This window comes from Mesoplodon mirus (genome assembly GCF_964341445.2).
Source record: "Mesoplodon mirus genome assembly, chromosome: 2".
Taxonomy (NCBI): Eukaryota; Metazoa; Chordata; class Mammalia; order Artiodactyla; family Ziphiidae; genus Mesoplodon; species Mesoplodon mirus.
In genome coordinates, this window is record NC_138977.1 from 36,659,973 (window position 1) to 36,678,113 (window position 18,141).

The window sequence follows — 18,141 nt, forward strand, 5'->3', positions numbered from 1 at the left end:
ACCAACCCTTAATTTTAATTACTACAAATGACTTTCAGATCGACGCATTGTTACATATGGCCGTCCTGAGTTCCAGATCTATAAATCTAACAATAACTAGCATTTAGATTGGTATCTCAAAATTAACATGTTGAATTTTGAACTGGACACATATCCCCTGTCACCCAAAACCGACTTCTTCTCCTCCCCCATCACACCTTTTTTTTTTTTTTTTTTTTTTTTTTTTGCGGTATGTGGGCCTCTCACTGTTGTGGCCTCTCCCGTTGCGGAGCACAGGCTCCGGACGCTCAGGCTCAGCGGCCATGGCTCACGGGCCCAGCTGCTCCGCGGCATGTGGGATCTTCCCGGACCCGGGCATGAACCCATGTCCCCTGTTGGCAGGCGGGCTCTCAACCACTGCGCCACCAAGGAAGACCCTACCCCTAACACACCTTTCAGTACATGGCATTACTTTCCACCCAGGTGATTGAAACAAATCCCTAGGAGTCATTCTACGTGCCTCCCTCAGTCCCCTTCAAATCCAAATTGCCAAAGCTTCTCAGTTCTTCACCACCCCCTGAAAAATACTTCTCAGTGGTGTTACCCAGTCTCATAAGTAGTCCTAAGTCTCATAAGTTGTCATTAAGTCATATTTCTTACCTCACACTTCCTCTTTCACACAGATCAGTCTGACTTCTGCACCGAAACAGTTCTCGTTAAGGTCATTAATTGTAGTGTCATTCATGTTTCCCTGTCCTTCCTCCTTCCCTCGCTTACAGGATGCCCCCAAGAGCACTTCTTCGAATGATCACCTGCACATGAATCCCCTTCTTGGGCCCTCCTTGGGGACCCAATGCAAGATAACTTAAGGAAAGAAGAAGAATTAATCAGATTAGTTTCCAGAGACAGATTTTATTAACCTTTTATCCCCCTATTGTGGAGTACTTTCAACTCATCAGACTTTTAAAGGGCATTTGCTTCATCTGTAGTATTAGGTAGTTTAATTTCTATTCAAGAGCACAGACATACTTCCTAAAACCTGTGTAAGCAATTTTTAAAAATCAACTGATGTGTATTACAATTTTCTCTTTGTCTACTTTTAGAGGAAATTAAATTGTTGGTGATTGGAAACCAAGTCATTGTTGACTGCATAGTAAGGTCACAAAATAGAGAAACATTGTAACTCTGAAAAATAACTATTTTTAGTCAATTATTTTGATGATTGTGTGTATTGCTATTATACTTTTATTAACTTGGGAGATTGTTGGTAAGACTGTTAAGTGAACACTGAACCTCATTGTGGATAACGAACTGTTCTTGGTACTACAGAGAATATAAAGTTTTAGAAAAAAATAGAATGTACTAAATGGTGTCATTAGCCAAATAAAGAGAGAAAGAAAGAAAGAGGCAAACAAACATATTTAGTGTTATATAAAAAATTATTCTATATAAATGTTTATTTTCCAATCAGGAGGTTAAAATTTTAAGATGTTCTATTCATCAGAAATTTTAAATACTTTTGGAAAACTTATTCTATATATGTAGGGTCAGGGAAATTTAAAATTGAATTTTGCACGTTTCCTTAAACAGATTTTGTGATTTAACTTCGTACTAAAATTCAGTCTTCTCACTTGAAGCCTTGGTTGAATCACGCATCTTTTGGCAATCCTCAAATTGCAAAGGTTAATAAGAAAAAACAAAGCATGTTTCAATAAGACATAGTATCATTTTCTTTGATCCAGCTGCTGAATTAATAGAGAATGTACAAACAGAAAGACAATGCTATTTAAAGCTTTCATTGGCGTTTTCAACAAGACTACAAACACACACAGAGAAAAAGTAGAACAAAACCATACTGTATACTTAATTAGGATAAAAGAAGCAGAAAACAAACACCAACATCTTGATGATTATCATATGGTCAGAACATGACTGATATGGAAAAAATGTTAATTCAGGGCTCAAAGATGAATAAAAGGAACAACTATGTACAATTTAGATTTTTCATATCTGGTTCTCATCTCTTTCATATGGGTAGAGGTCCTGATGTTGTCCAAGGTACTTTAACAAAAAGCATTTCAGAATATGTGTTGACTGCTTGGGTGATAATTGCCAAGTCTAGCTACATGTGTAGACTGACAGAAAATTGGAGCAGAAATCAGAGTGGTAGGCTCAAATTTGTCATTAATGAAAATCTTTTGTGAGTGTTGAATTATTCAGTTTAGCACGTCTTTAACCCTAAGAATTCCTTCATTCCATCGTTTCGTATAAGAAATCATACATTTTATCCCTAAGTCTGCCACTAATTAACTCTATGACCATGGACAAATCACTTATGATCTCTGAGTTTTCATATTCTCATTTGCAAATTGAACAAGGGTGGCACTAGATAATTTCTCAACTCTCTTCCACCACTAACATTCTATGATGTTGTTGAAAACAGGATTATCTTGAAGATTAAGGAAAGAATAAATTCATACATTTTACTGAGTAAAGAAGTATCACTTAAATATATGATATAAAATGAAGTCGCAAGAGAGAGCAACTTCCACCTTGGGAGAATCCATTAGGAATTTGAATAGATACTGATTAAAAAGATCTTTTCATCAAGAAATCAAGTCCAGCAGTAAGAACTCAAGAGAATGCCCCCCAAAATCCATATTCCTCAATCCCAATTTTCTTATGTAGAACTGTACTCTTTTATGTATTTTTTGGCAAGAGCCATATTTTTTATCTGAGTTTTACATTCCTAAAAGTGGAGAAAATGGAAGTAAATGCTAACATGATGTCCTAGAGCAGGAAAGGATACAGCTGCAATTATTGAGACTTCAGTGGTAGAAAAATGCTGCAATTCAGGTGTTTTCTCCATCCTCCCATTGCCCTATAACTTAGATCCCTAATATGCATGTTTCAACATTACCATATAGGATGCTCACATAATTATCATCCCAACACTTATAAGAGTGAAGGAGTTGAGGGCTATTAATAACTGCAAGGACAGCAAGTACAAACTGGGACTGTTTTGGGCAAATTTAGACATACAGTCACCTTATTTGCTTATTTTTCTATTTCTTGTTTTATAAAGATTTTGATTTAAATATTGTTTAGATACTGTTTCATTATCCCTTACTTTAGATTCAACTCAATTACTATTTGCTCTGAATTATTCTTTAAATTCTTTAAATTAAATTAAACTTTTAGTCAAATTTCTATCATTAATTAGCTATGTGACTTCAAGATATTTTTTTTTAAATTTCTTTGAATCTTAGTTTCCTGACCTGAGGATTATAAGGATATATATAAAGAGCCTAGCATATAGTATCTTCTCTAAAAAATAGTGGGCTTGGGCTTCCCAGTGGCACAGTGGTTGAGAATCTGCCTGCCAATGCAGGGGACATGGGTTCGAGCCCTGGTCTGGGAAGATCCCACATGCCGCGGAGCAACTGGGCCCGTGAGCCACAACTACTGAGCCTGCGCATCTGGAGCCTGTGCTCCGCAACAAGAGAGGCCGTGACAGTGAGAGGCCCGCGCACCGCGATGAAGAGTGACCCCCGCTTGCCACAACTAGAGAAAGCCCTCACACAGAAACGAAGACCCAACACAGCAATAAATAAATAAATTTATTTAAAAAAAAATAGTGGGCTCCCTTAATTGGAGAAGAGTGTTCTTCATTTATCAAGCCTTCAAAGATAGTTGGGAGAGCAGATCTAAGAGCATATAACTACCTTTCTTTCGTTTTTTTCAGTGTCACAATCTGTCCTGCAGTTCCTTTTTGTTTATTTTTTAATTCATATCCCATATCCATGTTAGCATTGAAGATATTTCTTCTATATTGTTCCAGTGTTTTAGGTGCTAGCTCATATTGATGTTCCCCACCAAAAGCCGACCTGGATCTTTCTGAGTGTGGTGGCAATTCTGAGGTTTGGAAACCTTTGTGGATTTCAGAAGCATGTTTTCTATCATGCCTTTCTGGTGTCTTGAAAGCCAAAAGCTTTATTTCTTTCATTTCCAAGAAATTTCCAGTTCCTCTTTTTGAAACTCTCTGATCACTTCTATAACATTGTAATATTCTCATTCTCCATGATTTCTATAAATGTTCCTTTCTCCACCCCCTCATCCTCCTTCTTTGACTTATCTTCCTCTGGTCAACCTTTAAACTCTGGTGTCTGTTAGGGGTTCACTTCGGCCCTATACTCTTCCTACCTGCATACTCTCCATGGGTGACTTCATCCACTGCCATGATTTCAGCAAACACCTCTTGCTGATAGTCTCAAATCTATACATCTCTAGCCAACAGCATTCCTGTGAACATCAGATCATATATTTGATTATCAAATAGACATCTCTGCCAACATAGCACTTAGGTTCATTTCCCTTTTTCCATTCTATATTTTTAGTTGGCTCCACTAGTATTGCCATTGTCCAGCTATTCAGCTTAGAAATCTGGGAGTCATTCTTATTTCCCATGATCACATTCAATCAAAAACAAAATTCTACCAATTTTATTTATTAATATTTATTAAGTATTCTTGAATCCATATTTTCTACCCATTTTTACCTTCCTTACCCCAGTCAGACCTTTTCAATTTTTTTCTAGATCATCCGGCAGCTCCCTGACTCTTCTTTCTGAATTCAGTTTGTGTTTTTCTTCAATCCGGCTGTAAATTTGGCTATACCATTCTATTGCATTCTTCAGTGGTTTCTCCCCCATTAGGAAGAAGTCTTCATTCCAATCATGATAACCAAATCCATCCTTGATCCAGCCTTTCCCTGACCCATCTACTTCTCTATTCACGGCTCTTATCTTTTGTCACTTCTGACCACATAAGTTATATTTCATAATAACAGAACTGCTTCCAGTTCTCTTTGCATGCACATGCACTGGAGCAGAGAAGCACACCTCCCACCAATACCACCACCAACCTCACCACCACCACAACTACTACCACCACCACCATTCTGTTCTCTAGCTTCTGTGGCCTAGAGTCATCTTTTTCTCTTTCCCTTTTTATCTCATCAATATCCAAGACATCTTTTGCTCACTGAACTAGTACAGGTGTCACCTACTCCTAAAAGAAAAAGGTTTTGCTACAGTTTTGTTACAGTTTCTTCACTCTGCTCCCAGATACCACCTACATATTTCTTTTATTTATCATGTTGTATATTAATTATCTGTTTTGCATAAGTCTTACCCCACTAAATTGTGAGCTCCTTGAGGTCAGCAGTCACATTATTCAGTTTTGAAATCTCAATTTCTAGTATAGCTTAGCATATACTAGGTGCCCCAAACCTTAATTGAATGAATGAATTTAATAAGTAAATAAATTAATTCTAATATTTACTAACTCATAGTGACTCATATTTGGCCATGTGTTTATCTTATTTAATTGAAACAAATAGTATATGTATATATAGTGCCATCAATATAAAGCACATCTAATCCATTATTGTTTATGCAATCCATATAAATTCCTCTAAGAATTTAAATCAGGGAAATAGAGCCCAAATCTTCCAAAATAGTAGAAAGGGAATCTCCAGTCTCGAAGAATATTCAAAAGCATGCAAATCATAAGCTCTAATAACTCTCCATAAATTATTCTTAATTTCTTCTCACCCTTAATTTTCTCACATCTCAAATTGTTCTAATCTACTAAACTCTCCTAAAATACTCTCTGGGGTCCTTCTCATGATACCTACTCCTCATTTCTTTTTTATTTAGACTGTTACCTAGGAAGAGAGAATCCTTCCTGTTTAATAAAGTGGGGAAAAGGAACAACAGAGCAGTAGACCACTAGCTTCTCTTTAGCAGGGAGGGGCAGAGAATGTTATAGACCACAGCACGCTGACAATTGCTGTCTGAGCACATATATATATGTGTTTGAATATGACATTACTCTTTGGATTATTGGTCAATTACTATTTTATATTGTTATGTAGAAGACATCTTTATGTGAAGTACTCTTCCACCTCAGGTGATTGAATCCTCTCTTAAAACAAAAACAAAAACAAAAACAAACCCTGAACATGTAGCCCTTTCAACCATAACTATAATGCAAGTGTGTTTAAAGCAGCCCATTGGTTTATTGAAAGGAGAAATCTTGGACTCAGTACTCTGCTTTCTTTCTTTGTAGCTTGTGGTTAGAGTCTATTACTTCGTGCTTTCTACATCAGCAACAGCTGTATGCTGAAGCTCCAAGGAAAACCTCTCTCAAATAGTTCTGTTGCAAAGAGAAAATAACATTTACAAACTTTGACGGGAAATATACCCTTGAGCCATGTTTAATTTTGAAACTTGAATGGAAAAGTCCACTGCATGGAGAAGCCAGCCACACAGGATCCTGAGCTGAGTCTATTGTTAGAAGAGGCACCAACAATGCACAGAGCTCTGGGTGGGGCATGAGCTCTGAGAGCTGTACACACTGGCCTGCGGGGGACCTGGACAAGGCCCACTTAGACGACAACCTCACCACAGATTTATACAAGCTCAGGAAGAGGCAAAGCAGAAAACCTACCACTTGGTGAAGCATCTTTACATAACCAGAGTTTGGCTTTGCATTAGCTTACTTAGATGACAGTTTCACAGATTTTCAAAAATAACTTCGTTTTACTCATTCACTCATTAAATCATCATATTCCTATAATTGGGAAGTTCTTCATAGTTTGGGATAGAAAGTCCTCCCTCAGTCAGGTCCCGGGGGCAGTGCCTGATCATCCCAGTGCCCTTAACTTTACATAATCAGTGTTTCTGTGTCCTCACTAGTGTCATGGGGGTAGGGTGAGGTCTTGTTTTGTTTAGCTCTTTCAGTAAAGGCTACACAGTCAGCCACATCTGAATGCCAGTAGCTGGTTTAAAGCCTTCTGTCCCAGTAGTGATCACAGGTTTTAAAGGAATGTCTGGCCTCATCAGTAGATGTTTCTCAGTAATTCAGTATTGTGTTAAATTGCCCTACCATGACTAATCAAAGTCTTATTTTCATGTCCAACTACTTCTGTAGTTTGTGAGGTTGCCCCAGCATATTAGGGCTAGGATGAGTATTCATGTCTGTTGTGATTCAGGCTACCAGAGATTCTGCATTCAGTAAAGAAGAACAATTATGGTATTAGGGTACTGCTCCCAGGCCAAAGAACTTCCCACAGAAATCAGAAGCTGTCTCTGAAGATATTGTTCGAAGTGTTCCTAGGACAGCCATTTTTGAGGGATTCTGTCCTAATAGGCCTGAGTCACTTTATTGAGTAACTGTTAGTTTCTTACAAAAAATGGCTGCTTTTGGAGTGTTGGACAGCATGAATTTTGGGACCCCATCTCATGACACCAGACATTTTGTAGCTCTTCTTTGCCCTGAAGCCATTATTAGCCAATATACCTCCTCAACTTCTTCTCTCTCACCTCTATTTTTCCAAGAGATTTTTTTCTTTCCATGTTACTTGAGCTGAGTTAGAGCTACGCTATGTCACCGTGATAGATTTCCCTAGGTCCAAACATTGGGAGGAAGAGGTCAGGGAATCTATCTGAGACCTTCCTTCCTGGAAGGCACCTAGATTTGTGAAAATTTCTCTTTTTCCACATCCAAATTCCTCATAGCAAGAGGAATGCTGATTCAATGTTAGACTAAAGGTCCTGTCACATCATTTCTCCTAGAGAGGGTTAACTCAGGGGCCACTCAGGGGTTCAAGGTGACCCATCTCTCTAGACAGCTGGCAGCTGCTTCTGTCTGAGGGGGGAAAATATCTTAAACCATTTAAATATATGGCACACAGCTATGTATAAAGATGTTTTATGATGCTCCACACACAAAAAAATTGATTAGATCTAAATATTTCTTTACACTGGGGACTAGTACTACGATCTGTTGAGAGGTATTAAAGAGTCTTTTTCACAGGGGTCTAAAATGGAACAAAATCTTATCAGTCTGGAATAGTTTTAGTAGGGTTCTATTATAAGGCTAGTGAATGGAGGAAATAGCCTCTGGGTCCTTGTAATCAAGTGTCTTGTTTGCTTTTTAAAGACTGAATATTAATTGCTTACACTTGAATTCTAAATCAGAAGGTTTTGGGAAGTGAGCTCTCAGGATTTGGATTCTGTTGGCTTATTTGGCATATAAATGAATCCTTCATACGTTTGTGGGGAAATTGTAACTTCTGTACCACTGTAACTACTCCACAATTTATATGAGATCCTGATCACCACTAAAATCAATGAATAGCAAAATATTCTCATGCCTAATAAGAGTTTAGTTATTTTTAGTTTATTATGGAAGGTTTATTGTCTGTTTTTATTCTGCAGCCCCCACCCCAGATATACGACAAACAGCTGGATGAAAGAGAACACACCATTGAAGAATGGAAAGGTGACCCTACTGCTTAAATAAGTGTACCTTTTGCTTTATTGAAACTCAGAAAACATCTTTAAGGCTTTTCCTTTTAAAACAATTTAGTAACAGATGATTTTCTAAGTGCTATCCTCTTAGACCATTTTCAAAGCTCCTAAAACTTCATCTGTCTTTTCATACTAATAACAGTATTGCACTTACTCAAGAATGAAAGGAATTAATTACTGACACTTTATAAAAAATAGTACTGATTGTCAAAATATTTGTCATGGTGGAGGACAAACTTTAATTCAAAATTTTAGAATTAAACATTCCATGTTTGTACATAAAATTATCACATAAAATGGATAAAATTATGCCTGAGATGGTTTTAGTCATCATAGAATAAAAGATAGTGAATATATGAATTCATTCACTTGATTTATAGGACTTGAGAATTTAAATGAAAATTCATGTATCTAAGTGGCTTATTATCCTTTAAAGTAAGAAAAGAGTGAATGAATACATTAATTAACTTTTTTTTCAAGAAAACTTTTTCAAACACATACTGCATGATCAAGGTCATAGTCAGGGTAAGACAAGGTAGAGAAGAATTGTTCCACTAACAAATAACCACAGACTAGAATAAATATGATAAAGCCAAATGCAGATTATAACACATGATTAGGTCATTATGAGGAGGAACATAAAGGGGAGATCTGAAGGGAAGAACATTTGAGCTACTTGAAAGAATTAATAATTATAAGTTTGGAAAAGAAAAAAAAATTGAGGAAAATACCAGAATGAAGATACAAGAGGAAACCAAAGGGTAAGAATGAGCAAAAAGTGTTATAAAGTTAGTAAAGAGAATCCCCTGTTCAAGAGGTCATGTTGGAGAGTATGGAAAAATAAGCACATATAAACAGTAGATCAAGTAAAAAAAAAAAAAAAGATGAGGATGATAGACAGAAAAAGACTTGATTTGATCTAAATAAGGACCAGAAGGCACTCAGGGGTTCATGATTAGGTGAGTGATAGGGTATAAATATCACTTGAGGAGGATGGACATAGACTAAATTCTGAAAAACTGAAGAAATACCTGTAAAGGATGATGGTTATATAAATTGTAAACCATTGCAAAGCACGAATGAATGGCACAGAATAATTTGTAGCTAAAAGCTATAAAGTAAAAAGTAATGAAGATATACATATTTTTAATTCTAGTAATGAAAAAGCCAGAAATGGATGCAAGTTTGGGAATAAATATAATAATTTTTTAACGTTGGATTTTATGCAAGTTTAGTTTTACAAATCCAAGATTTGAATCTAACAAAAAGATGAATAAGAGTTGGGAAACTGATAGAAAGTAACAATTTAAAGCCACAAGAAGAATATGTGTATCTCTTAGGAAGTGAACATAAAAGAAAAATGGAGGTTCAAAACTGAGCCATTAAAATCCATAAGAGATAAAATTAGAATGCATCAGAAATCTCCCAAAGAATTCAGAAAACAAGTAATGTGTACTCTTCATACATTTTCTTGGTTAAATGCTTTATTGAGCACCTACTTTTGCCAGGCTCTGTGTTATTTCAAGAAAATGTAGAAATAGAAGAGTAAAGAAATTCCACTTGGTTTGTAATTTACTCAGCCCCATCAACATGTTATTACTTGTCATTAACTAATGAATTTCCTCTTTGGGTTAAGGAGAAAATTGATTTTTATAACACTGATAACTGTTTCTTACAGAACTTATTTACAAGGAAGTCATGAATTCGGAAGAAAAGACTAAGAATGGAGTTGTGAAAGGACAGCCTTCTCCTTCAGGTACTCACTCTCAGTGAATAACCAATAAACCAACACTTGTGTATTTTTCTTGGCCTTAAGGAGAGATTGCAGTCAATAACATTGCCAATAGAGCACATGAACTAATATCACATGACTGTTTTTCCCTCAAATGATTTTAGTTTTATTCCTTTTGATATTTAGTGTGGCATTCATTCTGATTATTCTGATTATAATGACCTAGCACAAGAGTTCTTTCAGAACTTATTTTAAGATAATAAGGAATCTTAAAGAAATGTTAACATGGGCTGGTTAAAGGGTAACTGTGCCTCATCAAAATTCAGAACCATAATGCCCTCTTGACCACCAAGTCAATGTAGAGTTCAGGAATCCCTCCAGCCAAAACCTTTTCCTTCATTCACTCTAATGTTTGCACTCTTCGCAAGGTTGATGTAACTGTAGTTGAAGCCTTAACCAAGATGAGATTCAATTAAAGTCAGCATAGAAAATCTTTCAGTTTGCAATCTACAGAATCTAACACACGTTTGTACATATACATATTTTACTGATCTTACTAATGTGCTTTAGAATTATTTGAGGTAATTTACTTACACTTATTAATGCTAGTATATTTTTCCTAAGACTTATGCTTTGAATAGAAAGAGAATCTCTTTAGATTTAAACAACACTCAGATCATGCTGGCAAAAATGTAGGCTGCAAATTATTAGTTTAGAGGAAAGTAGACCTGGTGTAGACCTTTGATGTATAATTTTTTCCCATGCACTTTATTTTTTCATTTCCATCTTTATTTATTTTTTAATACCTTTTATTGGAGTATAGTTGATTTACAATGTTGTGTTAGTTTCAGGTGCATAGCAAAGTGAATCAGTTATACATATACATATATCCATCCTTTTTAAGATTCTTTTCCCATATTGGTTATTATAGAGGTTTGAGTAGAGTTCCCTGTGTTATACAGTAGGTCCTTGTTAGTTATCCATTTTACGTACAGTAGTGTGTATATATATCAATCCCAATCTCCCAATTTATCCCTCCCTTCCCTTTCCCTCCTGGTAACCATAAATTTGTTTTCTACATTTGTGACTCTATTTCTGTTTTGTAAATAAGTTCATTTGCACCATTTTTTTTTTAGATTCCACATATAAGTGATATCATGTGATATTTGTCTTTCTCTGACTGACTTCACTCAGTATGACAATCTCTAGGTTCATGTTGCTGCAGATGGCATTATTTTGTTCCTTTTTATGGCTGAGTAATATTCCATTGTATATATGTACTACATCTTATTTATTCATTCATCTGTCAATGGGCATTTAGCTTGCTTCCCTGTCCTGGCTATTGTGAATAGTGCTGCAATGAACATTAGGGTGCATGTGCCTTTTTGAATTATGGTTTTCTCAGGGTCTATGCCCAGGAGTGGGATTGCTGGGTCATATGGTAGTTCCATATTTAGTTTTTTAGGGAACCTCCATAGTCTTCTCCATAGTGGTATGGAGGTTCCCATGCACTTTAACTTTTTTCAGGAAACAGGTAGGATGAATTAATCAGTTCTTCACACTGATAACTGCTCTTTAGTTTGTACCCACAGCTACTCTGATGCCCAAACAGATGCAGTTCTCGTATGACCTGCGTTTCTCACCTCTAGATTTGAAGAAATGTCAATTCTATCTCAAGTCTTCCCTTTCCTCAAAGAGGGTTAAGGGAATCATTGGGGTTGGTAGTCTACCCACCCTATTTATTCAGCCTAGCATCCATATCGATACAGGTCTGTAGAAGCTGCTTCTAACTTACCTGCATGTTCCAACTGCTGCTGATTAAAAACCCAAAGCCTGAATCCTACAGCCTCAAGATACCACCTGCTAAAGCAGAAAGACTCCTTACCTTAAGAATTCCCATAATGGCCAGAACATATTTTCTTATAATCATTAAGAAGACAAAATACCAGGATCCAGTGAAGGGTGACCTAGAATCTCAGGCTGGGACTGGACAAGTTTAGCAGACTGTCATCTTTATTTCAAATTATCATGAATTCATCTTTTTTTCCTTTTTACAAAGAGCTCAGAATCATGCCACCCACTCCAGAACACCCCATCTTCTGCTCGTCTCCTCCTCCACTTTCCCCTTGGCCCCAACCAGGTCTCCACAGCAACTAATCTGTGATGACATAAAAATTCATAATTCTCTTTTCAATACTTTCACAACACTTCTACAAAAGTCTTCTTATTCCCATGATTCATTTCATGCAAACTGTACAGCTCAGAGTGGGAAAAATGGGATTAGAAATGGTACAAGTGAGATCAATTAATCATTAATTAATGAATGGTCTGCCATATGAAGAAATGTTTAAGTATTTGGTAAAGGAACAAAGTTTGTATGTTATTAAGGCCAAATTCTTTAATCATTAAAACCATAATTCTTATGCAAAAATAAAGTGATTGCATGAAGAAGTTTCTTTTAACTCATTAATGAGGGAAATGGCAGAATAACAGTTCCATGAAGATATGAGAAATTAGGATTTACATAGTCTTTGGAAAAAAGAACACTGAAATAAGATTACTAAATTAAATCAAAACTTGTAAATGTCCTACAGGGCAACCAGACCTATCTTTGTGGTTATCTTTTCTACCAGGCAGAAAGATAAAACAGAGTTTCACTTTATCAGCTTTCTACGAGTTTACAGTGTTGTAAAACGTCTGGCCCCTAATCAATTGAGAACATTAAGTCCAAAATGTTATGTTCCACAAAACAGTCAGATGACCCTTAGGAGGGCTTGTTAAAAAATGCTCAAGTATGATATTAAAAAGTTACATGCTCATTTTTTGCACTAATCCCAAGTGTTGGATAATTTTCCTTAACAGTGTCTAAGGCTATTGACATAAATAATTTCTACATGCTCTGAATAGATGAACCTGAGTCCTGACCGAGTAAATCCTTTTTAAGTTTGCAAGAAATACATTTAAGGTGAATAAAGCAGATGACTAGTTTACAGAGCAGTTTGTTATTTCTGGAATGACTGGAAAATAAATGCATTCCACTATAATATTTAATGATGAATATAACTAGTCATAGAGAAATTAAAATATTGGCCAGAATGCATGAGATTGCTGCCAATTCAGATTCAATTTGTTTAAAATCAAACATATCCTCTCTATTTAGATTCACCCACTCAGCAGTAAATTTTTTCTCAACTTTCCCATTTCTATTAATGGCAGCTCTATCTTCTTAGCCTCCCAGCCTGAAACCCCTAATTGATCTTTTACTCCATACTCACCTTATGACTGAGTCATTTTCTACATCCTAAAAATTTTGTTTGCTGGATGTCTTACATCTAATTACCATGCCTTTCCTTTAACAGCATTATGATTGAAGTTTTCCTGAAATAATTTTCCAAACTTCAGTCTCTACCTAAGTTGATCTTTCAAAACTATAGGTTTGAGCAATAATTCCACTGATCAATGCCTCCAGTGGCTTTGCATCACTTATAATTTAAGCCTAGTAACCTCTCCCTGACATGGATAGCCCTTTGTAATCCACGTTTTTCCACCTTTCATACTACACCAATTCTAGGGTCCTGTATTGCCATTGTCTTACTTGACTGGATCCCTACCTTTTGGAATGCTGCCCATTCATAAGTATTCTCTTATTGAATACCACCTTATTCCAAAATATTTTTTATATCTGTTCCAAAAGACTTTTCATATCTTCCCAAAGAATAGGATCTTTTCTTCATATGGGTCCTACTAGTACCTGTATTTTAAACATAGTCTTATTACCCTTATTGACTGAAATTCACTGAGAAGAAAGATGGTATGTATTCACCTTTGTGTATCATGCAGTGCCTGAGTGTTGTGCCTTGCACATAATACTAGCTTGATAAATATTTGAAAATTGCTGCTTAGGTTCTCCCTCAGCATGTTTCTTGGTGCTATTCCAAAGACAGAATTCAGGACAGGATTATAACTTTAATATAGTATGCAATTCAGTATGTTCCTATGCCAGTAAATATTTATTCACCCTATTAGTCACCATGAAGATAAATGAACCAAATATCAGTACATAAATTGTTGCTGTTGGCATTTGCTCATGCTTCATATATAAAGGTTTGTGGCTTTCAGGTGGTTGTTTGATTTACTCATTTTTAGAAATGCATATTCCTGAATTTCTTTTGCATGCCTGTTTAGTTTAATATGTTAATGATTAATTATAAAATATGCCACATAGGCTCTATGTGCATGTGAGAAGACCAAACTATTTTTTAACCATTCCAACTACCTGTAACAATACTAAATTATCTACCTTCTACACATGCTCTTAACTATAGTTGACTGGCTTAAACAATTTATAGTTAAAATGATTATGGATTCAGTCTTTCATGACATGATTTTAAAGGAAAATATTCCTGGCTTAATTTTGAGAAATCATATGTATAATATATATTATATGACATATTTGTGTCTGATGTATTTGTGTGCATCATGTGGAGACATAGAATAGCCATGTGCTGGAGTTGACTCTTGCAGCTCATGAGAGCCACTTGTATACATCCAACTATGGTTTTTTTGACCTCATATTGTAGCTTGAAATCTACCATGTAGGATTTAAGACATAGAAATTGGCCAACTCTACAAATCAATGAATTCCTCCCCCCAGAGAACCAATTGTTAAATTTTTATTGGAACACTAGTGTGTGTGTGTGTGTACATGGTGTATGTATGTGTATATATATATATATATATATATATATGCAGTAACCTAGGCTGGGGAGAAAAAGCAATTATCAAGAAAATTTGTGAAAAGTCAGCTTTTTTTGCATTCTTCATTATATTCACCTTTTCTCATTAATGTTGCATATCACATTTTATTTTGTAAATAGTTAGGATGAAGTAATATTACAACATTAAGACTTTATTACAACATTGTTGTAATAATGTTGTAATATTACAACATTAATATTACAACATTAAGACTCCCTTAATATTCAGTCACAGCAATGCTGGGAGCCCCATAGCAAGGGAATAAGTTAATGCAGTTTCTCAGTGACAAAATTGTTCTAATACCCAAACTCATGTTTTAGTGATGCTTTTTAAAAATGTAAATAGGAAGTTAAATGCGCATTTGCCTAATAATACACAGGTTTGAAATTTATTGATGGAATTGTATATCAATAAGAAATAAATCTAAACCTCAGATACATTTCTAAATAAATAATTGTACTCCCTTCTGCTATCTGATTTCACTTGAATAGTGATTTATTTTCAAGAATAACATGGCTTCTTGCTTTCTGAATTGATTTGTAAAGATTGCTGAGGGAATAGCACTCTGTGAATATAAATAAATTTTCATCTGAAAGTATTTGTTATAGAATGTTAGAGCTAGAACAGACTAGGAGGTCATCTAACTCTCAGTCTGTTCACCACCTCATTGTGCCTGAGAAGTAAACCTCCCACAAGTAACAATGACTCACCAAGATAGGGATGCTTAACATCAGGATGGGTAGATATTTTTTTAGAAACTCTACACGGAAGATAAAGCTTTTCAGGTGATTTTAACATATAGCCCTTCCCCCTCCATATTCTGCACCCCATGGGAGTGTGTCCCTCCCAATTAATCACAGATCTAGTCCAGTAATTTTTTTACTTAAAAACCTCAGCCCCGGGCTTCCCTGGTGGCGCAGTGGTTGAGAGCCCGCCTGCCGATGCAGGGGACACGGGTTCGTGCCCTGGTCCGGGAAGATCCCACATGCTGCGGAGCAGCTGGGCCCGTGAGCCATGGCCTCTGGGCCTGCACTTCCGGAGCCTGTGCTCTGCAACGGGAGAGGCCACAGCAGTGAGAGGCCCGCGTACCGCAAAAAAGAAAAAACAAAAAAACAGAATTGAGAGGATCATCCAGTAAAGCCAGAGGTGGCTACAGTCAAGAGGCATATATTATGGTGCAATAGAAAAAGTAATACAGAAGTAAAAGTTTTTTTATATTATAGTGGGGGGCAATTTTTAACAACCATCTCTTTTTTTAAAAAACGAATGATTATAGCATTTACTAATTTCTATGCTGTAAATATTCTCACTATGATCAATTTCAAGATACTGGTGTGACATCAATGAGGGCAGAGTTGGAAAGAAATGCTAATAACTGACTCTCAAAAGCCTCTAAAAGCCACTCTAGCACACCACTAGATAATACACATGATTCTCCCACCATAGCTGTGTAAAGAGGAACGCTTCTCATACAACCCTTCTCATGGGAATGAAATGGGGATTTTATAGAGGAAGCATTAGAAGAGAGGATGAGAACCTCTTTTAATGCATTTGTGCTATAAGAAATCAGGAACAATAATCTATGGAACCCTAGAAATACAGCTGATAAAGATTCTGAACTTTGAGTAATTGAATACCAACTATAATTTGCATTCAACTTTGATAAAATAGATGGCAGGGCCATTCCAACACAGAAGATAGAAATTACAGAAAGCCAGCTGATGAACAAAAGGAGAAGAAAGACAACTGCAACAAAGTGATTTCCCTTAGCCAAAACTAGGTCAGCAGTTTCATCCATTTCATAGCAGGGAGAAATTTGCTTTCCCTCACAGAATCTCTCTAGAAGAGTACACACAAAAGATACTCAGCGTTTTGTTAAACTGAGTACTTATTCTGTGCTCAAGAGTTGGGATAGAGGAAGATAGAAGAAATTAAGAAATATAATGAAAGAAATCAAAAGAAGCAAGGGAAACATAAACATGAAGTAATCATGTGACAAAACTATATATAATGGGCTGACCCATATAGCATAACACTTAGAATGGTAAGTACATTGAAAATATGCTGATTATAAAATAGGTTCAGTAGGAATGTGATCCCCTGTATATGAAGAATTTATTTTATTTTGTTTTTTTAAAGAAGATGTTGGGGGTAGGAGTTTATTAATTAATTTATTTATTTTTGCTGTGTTGGGTCCTCGCTTCTGTGTGAGGGCTTCCCCCAGTTGTGGCAAGCGGGGACCACTCTTCATCGTGGCACATGGGCCTCCCACCATTGAGGCCCCTCTTGTTGCGGAGCACAAGCTACAGACGTGCAGGCTCAGTAGTTGTGGCCCATGGGCCTAGTTGCTCCGCGACATGTGGGATCCTCCCAGACCAGGGCTCGAACCCACGTCTCCTGCATTGGCAGGCAGATTCTCAACCACTGCACCACCAGGGAAGCTCTGAAGAATTTATTAAAAGCTGCCCTGACTTTTGTTGCCTTCATTCAGAATTATTTATAGATAAAAATTTGTGTTTTACTGGGGAAATTTCCTCAATATTTTTGTATAATTTCTCTAGCTGCCATTGTTGTGGGTTTGTGTTTATTTGTAAATATCAGTCTTATAAGGGAGCCTAGTCTCAGCTAAGTCTTATCTCACCCTGCTTGAATCAGTACTCAGCTTTAACTGTGACCATTGGAACATGTCCACATAATCAATTTCAACCAGGAAAGGAGAAAAAGCTTATCTCAAAAGGATACCAGGTCTATTTTGTTGAGATACTTTAAAATACTTTTTGGTTTGCATTAAGCCAAGGGACACAGAATAGCTAAAACAATCTTGAAAAAGAACACAGTTGGAGGATTCACACTTCCTTATTTCAAAACTTACCATAAGCCTGTAATAGTCAAGACAGTGTGGTATTTGCATGAATATACACATACAGATCATTGAAATGAAATTGCGAGTGCAGAAATAAAGCCTCATATTTATGGTCAATTGATTTTTAACAAGGATTTCAAGACAATTCCATGGGCAAAGAATAGTCTTTTCAGTAACTGGAGCTGGGATAAATAGATCTCCACATGCAAAAGAATGAAGGTGAATCTCTACCTCATCATATGCAAAAATGAAACACAAAATGGATCATAGTCTTAAATGTAAGGGGTAAAATTATAAAACATAGGAGTAAATCTTCATGATCTTTGGTTAGGAAATGGTTTCTTAGATATGACACTAAAAGCACAAATGACAAAAAACATTGTTAAATCCAACTTAATATTAAAGAAGTGTGCTTCAAAAGACACCATCAAG

At 36.2% G+C, this 18,141-nt stretch overlaps 1 protein-coding gene across 4 annotated transcripts in view; it reads left to right on the forward strand.

Moving 5' to 3' along the window:
* MAPK10 (mitogen-activated protein kinase 10) overlaps positions 1–18,141 on the forward strand; it is a gene marked incomplete at both ends in the record, with an annotated part of 162,255 nt that overhangs the window by 139,754 nt on the left and 4,360 nt on the right. For all 4 annotated transcript variants that reach the window (XM_082607772.1, XM_082607773.1, XM_082607774.1 and 1 more), the window contains 2 exons: positions 8,264–8,327; positions 10,035–10,112. In XM_082607772.1, the coding sequence (XP_082463898.1) occupies positions 8,264–8,327; positions 10,035–10,112 (142 nt within the window). The remainder of the gene's footprint in view (positions 1–8,263; positions 8,328–10,034; positions 10,113–18,141) is intronic.